The sequence below is a fragment of the Nymphaea colorata genome, chromosome 13, assembly GCF_008831285.2.
Source record: "Nymphaea colorata isolate Beijing-Zhang1983 chromosome 13, ASM883128v2, whole genome shotgun sequence".
Lineage (NCBI taxonomy): Eukaryota > Viridiplantae > Streptophyta > Magnoliopsida > Nymphaeales > Nymphaeaceae > Nymphaea > Nymphaea colorata.
In genome coordinates, this window is record NC_045150.1 from 16,842,923 (window position 1) to 16,854,951 (window position 12,029).

At 39.2% G+C, this 12,029-nt stretch overlaps 1 protein-coding gene across 1 annotated transcript; it reads right to left on the bottom strand.

The window, feature by feature from the left end:
* Positions 1-2,524: 2,524 nt before the first annotated feature.
* On the bottom strand, positions 2,525-9,985 carry LOC116267170 (BTB/POZ domain-containing protein At4g08455). The gene is made up of 2 exons (XM_031648766.2): positions 9,638-9,985; positions 2,525-3,137 (listed from the first exon to the last, which is right to left on the bottom strand). Exons 1-2 carry the CDS (start codon positions 9,902-9,904, stop codon positions 2,685-2,687), a joined length of 720 nt encoding a protein of 239 aa, XP_031504626.1. The 5' UTR covers positions 9,905-9,985; the 3' UTR covers positions 2,525-2,684.
* Positions 9,986-12,029: the final 2,044 nt, after the last annotated feature.

Sequence of the window (12,029 nt, forward strand, 5' to 3'; positions counted from 1 at the left end):
TAATATATCTCAAATCATGAAATTTTATAATCAAAACGCTCATTTTTTAAGAAATTAAAATTATTAAACAAACGGGGTGTCATGTTTTTGGAATTAAGAAATTGAAACATGGAATTTTGATTCCATTTCAATTTAAGGAGGAATTATGATTCTGAAAACTCCTTCATTCAAAATTCCAAACCATCAAACGCCTTCTTAACAAATTAAAAATGCTGGAATTAACTGCTCAGTTTGATAAGTACCCCTTCTTAACAAATTAAAAATGCTGGAATTAACTGCTCAGTTTGATAAGTACGTATGACTTCTGTGTTGGCAAACTGTGACATAAAAGAATGTTTCAATGAGAGACATACTCACAAGCATTATCAGTTTCGATCTGAACATAAGCATTATATTATGCTTCTACAAGAATAATAAAGGTTTCAATGACATGAGCCACTTCACTACGATTTTTTAGACAAAAGTGTTGTGAGATTAATCAGCAATAAACGTAATGAAGTATTGAAAGCCATGACCAAAGAAAAGGTGTGAGGGGGCCACACATTCGAAATGAATCGAGGCAAAAGCTTTATTAGATGGACTATGAGGAATAGGGTACGAAGTCTGAAAATGTTTACCGTTGACATACTGCACATGATACTAAGTTCATACTAGTGCTGAAAAACAAATTAGGAAACAACCATTGAAGTAAAACAAAAAGAAGGCGCCTGAGTCTTTCATGCCAATCTTAAAACAAGTTTAATTAGATCATCTCTACTCTTTTTCTCACCGATTGTTGTCATAAGAGCAATCGCAACCGTCAATGGCATCCGATACAACCCATTTGAAGCCAAACCAATCCAATATTCCTCCTTGTCACCAAGTCTTGCAAAATATATCAATCAACAAAAAATATTAAAAGTTACATTTCAACTCCTTTGTGATCTTTGCTGACAGACAAAAGATTCAAAGGGAGATGATGATGTAAAAAGCATTATGAACTAGATATTTATTTAATAGCACAAGACTTCCTTTTCTAGCTACAGATAAACTGAATCTTAGCCTACCATAACAAGTCGCCTTTGTTCATCATACTTGACTCTAGAATAAACTTCATCAATGTTAGAAACTTCCCCGAGTTAAGAATTTGACTTTAAATGCCCTCAAATTCATCCTTAAAGCCTTCAAGAAACACAAAAATGTGACTTTTCCAAAAACAGTTTTTTGTCATATGCATACTCCCATTTATCTTTGGAGTAACAATCCAACTCTTCTCAATTCGACTTGAGGGAAGCATAGAATTCAGCTACAATTTTATCTCCTTGCCAAAGAGCATATATATCTTTCATCAATTGGTAGACATAGACATCTTTCTTTTTCTGCCCATACATCTGTTCAAGGACAAACCACATATTGTAGCCAGTCCTTTTCTCAAGAATCAATGACTGAATTTCAATAAAGATTGAGTTAACAATCCAGGTTTTTACTTGGTTGTCTTCAACATACCATGTTTTCCAATAAGGATCAGTTTCAGCATGCTATTTCTTCTTCCCATTTATGTATGAAATCTGGCCACAACCAGCAATTCCTATCATAATGGCTGCAGACCAGGGAAGGTAATTATCCTTGGTCAAGCGGATCGTCTCAACTTGGAAAGGGAGATTATCTGATTTCTGCGACATACAATCCATTCTTTTAGTCGAGCTATCCCCTTCTGCTCAGCAGCAATCAAGCAATCCATTCTTTTAGTCGAGCTATCCCCTTCTGCTCAGCAGCAATCAGGCGTAATGGAAATCTCAACGCACAAAAACCAGGCGATGCAAGAGAACCTGCTCCAGTCTGTGGCACTAGACCTACACATAGAAGACGACACCACTTCCGACTATGCAAGAGGACTTGCTCCAGTTTGCGACAGAGCTGCACACAGTCAAAGTCCTCGCTGTTACTGTTTGTGCCGTGCAGCAAGCAATCCTCAAGTTCTGACGATATTCATGGTCTTCTGACGACAGGCGGCTATCTCCCACCAGAGGCGGCAGCCACAGGTGGCGTTGATACCAAGGCATGGATTCAAGCGGATGGCTCCAACGATGGGACACTCAGGCAACAGCTCTAGCAGATTGGCTCCAGCGATGGGGCACTCAAGCAACAGCTCCAGCGATGGCGCACTCAGGCGATGGCTCCAATGGCAATGCACTCAGGCGATGGGCGATGGCTCCAGTGAAGGCCCACTCAGACGACGGCTCCAAAAGTGGCCCCAACGACGGGTCACCAAGGAAAAAGTCTTCTTCGATAAAAAATAAATAAATCTTTAATACCAAGTAAAATGGATAACGAAAAAGAAAAGAGAACACACAAATTTAACGTGAAAACCCCCTAAAAAACAAAAGGAAAAAACCATGATTGAAGAGGACGAACAGCGCTCCCTCGCAGCCGTTCACTCACTCTCCTAATTTCATTAAAAAAAATTTAAATTAGGGTTAAAACATACCTCTGACGACAATTACCACACTTAAGACCCATCCAGTCACAGACTCGTTAACAGGTATGAACTCTAGAATGAGTTTATTTTATTGACAGTTTAGCACCCAAAAAAAGAAAAAAAACCTTTCACCTTCCATGTCATCATCGTCCATCATAAATACATTAATAATGTAATAAATAGAGGGATAATAGTATGTTCGTAATTGAACCATTTATAATGCAGGCTACGAATCCTTGGCAGCAGTATTGACTTGTTTGGCCAAGTAAGCTTCATATATCTCTACAACTAGTCTAGGATCCTTATCTACCAGCTCCCGGTATTCATCTCGGGCAGTCAGCATGTGCATGTTATCAATAATCAGAGACAGTGCTGCCTCCATCAGATGCTTTGCATTGTGCTGATGTGCAAATGCAAAGCTCATGACTGCATTATCATTGTTGACCTTGGATGTGATGAACTTCTCACAAACAGCCTTTAGATGCTTCACTTGATACTTCTCTGCCACTACTAAGAGCTCGTAAGCCATTTGTTCATCAAACAATGCATCAGCTGTGTACAGGTGATGGATGAAAGAGCGCAACACCTCATAGGAAACATCCACTATCTTGATGGTGCCACTCTTGCTTTCCTCCATGTCATTCTCTAGCATTGCTTTAAAAACTGGAGATTTGCTTATCTGAAAAAACATGGGAAATGCAAAATATTCGGTGCCAGGAAATAGTTAAATCATCATCAGGATTTTGATCCCAAAAAAAAAAAAAGGAAAACTAGAATGAAACAAAAGCTGATCACTGAAATCCGAACTAACATTAAAATGTTTCCAAGGACTGAAGGGGAGCACTGCAATGACATACGCTGGGTCCTCAAAGTGCTTTTAGACATCAACTCATGCCACTAAAGTACCAACCATTTCCCAAGGAGATTACTAGCTCAGGCAACATTCAAAGTTTAAAATCCAAGATAGCCACAAAATATTTGGCTACATTAGAGCATCATCATAAAGAATTATGATTGTTTAGCATCAATAATCTGTCTTTGAGGTACGAACAAACTGTTTAATGGTTACCCTCTCTTCAGTGCTGAAGTCAACCTCAGCATCTTAGGATAAAAATTGAAAGCATATAAAAACAACAAGCTTAAATGGTTGAACAAGGACAGATAAATAGGCAAACCGAGGATCTAGAAATTGAGACCTTTTTTTTCTCATGCAGTTCTTTTTGGAAGCAACGTCTGAGAACCAGGGTCTAATCAAACTCATAACTTTAAGAGCTACATAAACCGAAATGCTTGAAAGAAACAGTAGATAAGCTAACAACGTATTAGGAAAATATAAATCAGAGAGAAAAGTAGAAAGAATTTGGACCTATGGGCACAAAATTATGTTGATTGTTGAAATAGGCCTACTAATCTAAAATGTTCTATACTTCCTAAAAGAGATTTTGCTTTTAACTACCAAATAGCAGTATAGCCATTGACGGTATGTTTTGAAGTTCCAAAGCACCCCCAAAAAAAGGAAATATTTCTTGAACAACTTCCCGATCAAATGAGCAGATTTTGGAAATAAAAAAGAAGTTGAAGCTTAGCATCAACGAACGAGATAAGTTCACAAAAAAGGAATGCCCAATGATAAGAAATAAACCACAAGAACTACAGTTCCCAAATATGCAATTATTTCTCTTTCTTGACTTAGACACTATTAACCACAGCACAGAGCTTCCAGAAAGCAGAAAGTGAAACAGGCAATAGGCATTCAAAAGGATTTGGCAAGTACCAAATGTTGAGGCATCCATCTTTCTGATCTAACTATGAAAATTCTATGCAAGCAATTAAAGTTTATGCAGTAAGTACAAATTTTCATTCATATTGTGTGAGAAATGTGATAATATCTTCAACACCATATACACATTGACCTTTATTGCATGGGCAATTGACGAAGCTCAATATTGTAGTATAAGATACACCTTTGATCTTAGTTAGAAAAGATCATATGAATCACAAAAGAATCTACGGCTGTCAAAGGAAAGGGATGATGGCAAATCATTGGTGAAAGGGGAAAGATACTGAAAAATAAAAGATAGACACATGGCCAGTTTAGTAAGGAGAAAAAATAATGATTCGACCTATCGCATCATCCATCCTTTGCCCACTAGAATTTAGCGACAGATGGAATCAGATGGACAATGGGCATGTCATGTCCTAACCCCTAATCACCCTAGAATGTGAAATTCAAAGCGAACTAGGAAAGATAACTCTAGGCACTGATGGAAATTGAAGGTTCACAAACAAGATGTAAAATGCCTCCTGCAGAGCTTCTAGCACAAACTAAAGACATTCTACATTGGGTTCACCATTAGACCATTCCAAAGATATTGATGGAAATGGAACGCCTATGAAGAAGAGCAAAAATATTCCCTCAAAAGCTTCCAAGTGTAAATATACACAAGGCTCCATAGTAGATATGTACCACTGTGTCAGACTCATGCCCATACAATGTTTTTGACAGCTAAGGAGAAACAACAGCACTCTTAAGGCTATTTTAGATGATATGGTACATAATCTTGGTGCTACAACTCTTAATATGTTTGATAGGGTTGAACTACATCTTCAGAAAGGACATTATTTTAGTAAGAAACCAGCCTCAAGATTTACCCATGTTACTTAGAGTATGATGGGCTATTCCTGTGTCTATGTGCCAAACTCTGTTTATTCGTGGCCAATGTGGCAAGCAATAGTTCATTGTCTGATCTTGATTAAGTTTCAATACTGTGTTACTTTCTCTCTCAATGATTTGAATTTTTCATTATTGAGTAAATTTGTTTTGGTATTATATGCAGACATTATCAGCAATTAGCCGTAAGATGACTACTCATAAAACAATCCATGCAAGGATAGTGACACCTCCTCTAAGAGGTGTATAGGGGAAGTCAACAGACAACGGCTGCACTTGAGCTTCAACCATTATCTCCATTCTCCAAAAAAATATTATGCACCTCTTTGCTGTGATGACCTAATAAAAGTACCTTAAATAAGTCCCATATAGCTGTTAAATGACATTGCAACTAGTAATAGATTGGGTCTCAATTTCTCTACTGAGGTAACTAGAAAATGTCTTGTCTGGCACACAACAAGACCTAGGCCACTCAGTGCCTTTTTGTATCTAGTCTTTGTCTATCGCCTTATATGTCTGTCAACAGGAGATGATAACCAGTGGTCTCAGACTAAGTCACACAGACTCCTATTTTGCTGTTGCACCCAAGTCGACGCGACTCTGGTGTGGGTGCGGACATGGGTGCAGCTCCGACTCGCACCCGAGCCCAGGCAACGCGATTCAGTTGCGGTCAGCCGCACCAGACTATATTCATCCAATTCCAACATGCACCCGACTTGCGTCAAACTCGAGTCGGGTGCGGTCAACCCGCATCCACAGCCTAAATGTGTCCCATTTTTTTCGTTTTTTGTTTTAATTTGTTAAAACATAAACGAAAAGGGGGTTAGGGCTTTGACTAGGGGTGGGCATCGGGCCAGGCCGGGTCGGCCCGATGGGCCCAAGCCCGGCACGGTATCCGAAACCCGGGCCGGCCTGGCCCCAAATATAATAAAATAATGTTTTTAAAATTATAAAATAATATTTTAATATAAAATATATATTTTAAATAATAAATTATATATTAGTAAAAAAACTATTTTTTTAATCCTTAACGGGCCGAATCGGGCCAGGCCGGGGCCGACCCGGACCAGTCCATTGAGTCCGGGCCGGGTCCCGGGCCCCCACCGGCGGCCCGGCCAGGGGCCCAGCCCTTGCTTTGACTCTTTTCAGTCGAAGCCCTCACTCCTGCAACCTTTGCCCATGCCCTGCCGTGCAGAGTGCTTCTCCTTTCGGTGATCTTCACATTTTTCTAGTGACCAGCAGGCAGTCTTTCTACAAGCGGCGGCAGTCTTCAACCTTTTTCCGCGATGAGAGGCATTGATTCAGCCACCATCCAACAATGAGGTCACAAGAGGCATTGCTGCGTTGAGACTCCACCATATAAGCATGCAATTCAATTATGCAAGTATGTTATATACATTAATAACTAAATTGTAATAACAATATATACATGCTCATGTTGTTATATATATATATATATATATATATATATATCCGCATTGCTGCACCTAAATTTTTTAGGATGTGCCACTCTGGCACCAGCACCAGCACCCGCACCCCGCACTCATGTGACATAGGTCTCAGATTATGTGCTACAATTGACAAAGACATCTCCAGGAATACCTAAAATTCTTCCTTTAGATATATGGCCCTAGACCTCAACAACTCTGGAACAGTTTGGCCTACAATTCCATGTGGCTGATGCCCAACAAGTTTAGTTACTCACCCAAGTCCTGGACACTCTCCATGTATGATTATCATTTTCAGTTCCTCCAAGCATGGAACCACAATAAAGACCCATCAAATAGTCCAAAGTCCAGACAAGAGCAGCACAATCTTATGTCCTAGGCCCTCCCGGAAACTGCCATTTCAAGTCAATATATGAAGATGAGCAAGGCAAGTTGATCTCCAAGCACTTAAACAATCACAACCTATGGTACGTGGTAAGGAACTACATCTGGGTTCCTCTCCTTGAGAGTCACAAGGACCCCCTGTTTTGCACCTGTATATGTCCACCCATGAAGATCTAGGATCCACCAATTGAGCACTCAAGTATTAGAAACTGCAGGAGGGCTTATCCTTGAAGCCCTCTTGATGAACCAATACATTCTTGACAGCCGTCAGAATGGACCAAAATTATTTGTCTTTGATAACTTACTTCCAAACAACCTTCAATTCCTTACTTCTGTTGCTTAACCACATTAAACTTACAAGATGGACACAATTAGAATAGCAAATTAGCAATTGTCCTTCCTGGACTTGTGCCACATTCTTCCTCTTTATGCAAGCTCTACACAGCACATATTAAGGTTACTTCAGTTCCTCAGGTTTGAACACAAACATCTTATCCTAGAGCACAAATTTACACATTATTGAGATTACAGATCCCTACCACAAATATTTCGTCAGATGCACACTGGTGATGTTCAATAAGGACTTCTAAACACCTAGCTTTGCCAACTATGATTTCCCTAGTGATGTTTAATAAGGACTTCTAAACATTTGCAGCCTTAACAAACTTAAAGCATAGATATCCAATCAGTATAGCAGAGTGGAACTGCTTTTGAAGAACTTTGGCTCCACCCGCTAAGAAGAGATCCAAAAATCTTCCAAGATCAAAAGATTAGCTGTCCTATCCAACTTATTACCCAACAGGTATCAAGCAGTTCATATATTGGTACCTCCCTATAAACAATCTCTCCTCTCCTTTATGTAGCTTACTCATTTCCTGTCCTTCTCAATGTAGAGAATCCAGGTCTACTCAAATACATATCTGAGTCATTCTACATGTTTCAATGGATCTCTTTCTACATTTATGCCGTACTTTACCCAACAGAATAGAAATAGAGATGCTGTATGGATTAAAGTATAAAATACGTTAAAGTTGCATGCATATCTAGCAAATAATGATAGACAGATAAGTGCTTTTTATGTCATATGCCCAGCTTTCTCAAGTCAACCAACATTACAAAAGTGATACTTTACTAATTATATTCCGGTATTTAAGTTTCTTTCAATTCTATAGTGTCTATAACTGTTTTGTGACATGATATTTTGCTATGCTTAGCATGCAATGCACCAGCTTGTAGTTGCAGACTTTAGGTCTCCACGTCCCCTACCTCATGCAAACTAATGATGTTTGGCCATACTTCGGCCAGGGTTGGCGAATGCCAATCTGACCAAAGATAACTTCAGTAGTAATTCCTGGTTTGGTGTGGGTACTGTCCACCTTGGACTCAAACGTAGACAGACCTTGCTTTTCTCAGGCCCAAACAGACGCACGTGTGCCAATTGCAAATGTTAGAAAGCAGGTATGACCTTATCCTGATGAACACAAAGTTTCATTGAGTCTATTCAGGTATGAAAAATTAAACATTGAACCAAGTATTTTGGTTGATTTATAGGGTTCAACTAATAAATAGATTGGTTATGGTTGAGGAATTTTTTCAAAATTCTTTTTGATCTACTGAGTATCAAACATGCTGCTCTGTCAGTCATACCACTATACTATCACTTGAAATTTGCTTTCCAAACATTTTCAACACAATGCAATTCTAAGTTGCGGCAGATAAATACAACAGGGCCAACAGAGGCATCAAACACTTTTGACGCAGTGCATTTCTATTTTAATGACAAATAACTACAATTGGCAACAAGAATCATAATAACTTCATCCCGATGCTATTTATCAGAAGACCCCTCGATCATCACAGAAGTGCAGAATAATCACCATTTCATGGTGTACGATTAAGGGCAATTGGCAACTAAATTAGTAAATTTTCTTGTAACTTGGCACACGGCTAAAGTTGAGAAAATGCCTTATAACTTGGAATGCAGCTCAAGTTGATCACTGATAGATGGGACGAAAGCCAACTAATCATGTAGGGATCACATGAGACGCAAGGATAAAAAGGAGTCACCTTGTACTCACGCTTTCAACTCTCAAAATACCGTAGTGCGGTTGGCATTCTCTCTTGCAAAAAGATCTCCTTGACTGGGAACAATTAAATCAAAATTTATGGAAAATCGATAGGGTACATAAGCACTGGTCGTGCAACTACGAGCAAAGACCTACCTTCCACTACAGAATCATGATACCATCTCCTTCGTCCAGAATAACAACAAAACCTCGAAAGGAAAGAAACCTAACGAAAAGATGAAGGTTGAATTTATGTTCGTATCAACAAGTATCTCCATCGTCAAGTCATAGGCTTGACGCTATTTCTGCGCACACCACCATCTACGACGCCCCTTCGGAATCGTGAAACCGTTTACACCATTCTATTATCAGCTTTGTAATTTCAACCGCTAAGCAACTAGGCGCACTATCCTACATCATTCGTTGAAGAAATACCATGAAACAATCACCCATTGGTGTTATAGAAATCCTATCCGTTCCTCCCTCCCACAGCATACCCATCAACAGTTCTCCATCTAAAATAATGTAGGAAATCACCACGTTCGTGATTTGGCTTTCAGATAAGCAAAATTATAATGCCAAAAAAAAAAGAGCATAGGTGGAAACGGACCAGAACGGCCTTATGGGCTCGGATGGTGGAGCCGTCGGAGCATTGGAGGAGGACGTCGGAGAAGCGGTCGAGGACAGGCTGCGGTGCCCAAGTCTTGAGGAAGGAGATCTTGGCCTTAAGCTCCTCGATCTCCTTCTTGAGTTCCTCCTCCGTCTCGCTCGCCTCCTCGTAGCACTCTCTACAGGTTCCTGCGTTGGTTGGGGTGTAGTGATCCTTGCACGAGATACAGCTCATCCTCGCCCATGCTTCCCTCTCGTTGGCCACCATCTCTCTCTCTCTCTCTCTCTCAGTGGGTGGCAATCGCCGAAGAGACAACGGCTTTCAGAAAATTGGTTCCAAGGTGGATACCTTCTGCTATGCATCCTCTCAGTTGATTTTATATTCGGTTTCACTATTCAAATTTAGTAATTCGAGAAAAAAGAAGAAGAATTTCCAATCACGCCTTAAATATGTGACAATAATGAAAAAAGTATAATTAAAGTCGACTTAAATTTTGCATCAGCTTAACCTTCCCTCACCCGAATGAAACACTAACAAATTTTTCATTGCCTTCACTTCTACAGTGGGATTTCTCGATAAAAAAATATACAGATTTACAGTTGCACCAATGTAAATTAATTTGGAATACAAACAAATTTTCCATTAACCATGAAGAAAATATGTAGCAGTGGCCCATAATGCTAAACCATGTGTTGGGTACCAAAAATGACCAAAACGCTCCAACTTTAAAATAGAAACCTAATGTAAAGGCAACAGTAGAGTGGAAAAAATGATAAACTGACAAAAATATCTTTCTCGTTAAATCGTGCGTGGGAACATGTCCAGTGAAAATGAAATAATATGAGAAGAGCAGTCTAAAGAAAACAGACATGATTTTGAAAAATATAAGAACTTGGCAACATTTTCTACTATTGCTAATCTTTTTATTTCATAGCAGAATATTTATTGTGATATTCCACTTACAACAGAAAAATGTCACAATCAACTGACAATAAGTGGCAACCATTACCACCTATCGTCAATTGACCATTGCCACCTATTGTGGTAGCCTCCTACTGAGACAGGTAACTTAGTATACAGCTTATGCTCCTTAAGTGTCTACAATTTCAGCCGCAAATGCACCTTGTGATCTCCCTCATTTTTCTAGTACACCAAAATGTCATTAATAAAAACAATAACGAACTCATTGAAATACTATAAGAAAACTCGATTCATCAAATCTATGAAAGCTACTTGAATGTTGGCCAATCCAAAAGGCATCACTGGAACTCATAATGCCCATATTGAGTTCTAAAAACGGTCTTTGAAATGTTGGAGTCCTTGATCCTCAACCAATGATATCTGGATCTGAGGTCAATCTTTGAAAACATTCTAGCGTACTTCAATTGGTCGAACATATCATCAATATGGGATAATGGGTACTTGGACTTGGTTAAGCATCCTATAATCAATGCATAGCTACATCGACCTGTCTTTCTTCTTGAAAAAAAAATATCAGTGTTGTGATACACTTGGTTTAATAAATCCTTTGTCCAAGAGTTTCTGCATTTGTTTCTTAAGCTCCTCCAACTCTGCAGTTGCCATCCGATATGGTGCTTTAGAGATTGGAGCTACACTTAATAATAACTCAATCTCAAAATCTAGATCCCCCTGAGGTGGTAATTTTGGTAGTTCCTTTGGAGACACGTCTGAAAATTTAGTCACTATCTCCACTTGGTCTATTGCCCCATGACTATTGTTTTCTAATATAATGCAAGCCAAAAGCAACTCACACCCTCAGCTATGCCCTCACTGCCGATAGCATTTTGACGGACTTGAATGATTTTCCAGCATGAAACTTGATCTTTGGCCGATCAAGCTGTGAAACGAGTAAATCTTTCCCCAACATGCACTTTCTCATGATGTTCTGACAACCAATCCAGACCCAAAATAACATCTTAATTTAGAATCTCAAAAACTATGAGATTAGTCGATAGACTCCATGCACTAATCTATATTGTAATACTCTGTAAATAAATGTGTGCCAACCAGTAGGCGTAATCACATCATGAATAACAAATGCATACACGTGGTTTATTTATCATACTAGCAAATTTATGAGAGACAAACAAATGTATTGTGCCTAAGTCAAGTAAAACTCGCGCTAAATGGTTAGCAATATATGACAAATGCATGTTGGGTAAGCTGTTCATGGGGTGCACGGTTCCCTAGCTATTGTCATTGCTGCTGTTGCTGACCTTCTGTCACTCCATGATTCCTTCATTAAGGATAGTTCTTAAATGAGTTCCTCATCTTATTGCAAGCCAAACATGCATCTGTATCACGAGGACAAGACTCATTTCCATGGACAACCGAGCTACAATTGCATATTTATTGTGGTGGAATGTTCTGC

Bases quoted from the DNA above. Each gene is read 5' to 3' on its own strand.
- LOC116267170 (XM_031648766.2), bottom strand. From the start codon at position 9,904: ATGGTGGCCAACGAGAGGGAAGCATGGGCGAGGATGAGCTGTATCTCG. The intron at 3,138-9,637 runs GTCCGTTTCCAC...ATGTTTTTTCAG, and splicing joins GAGCCCATAAGGCCGTTCTG to ATAAGCAAATCTCCAGTTTT.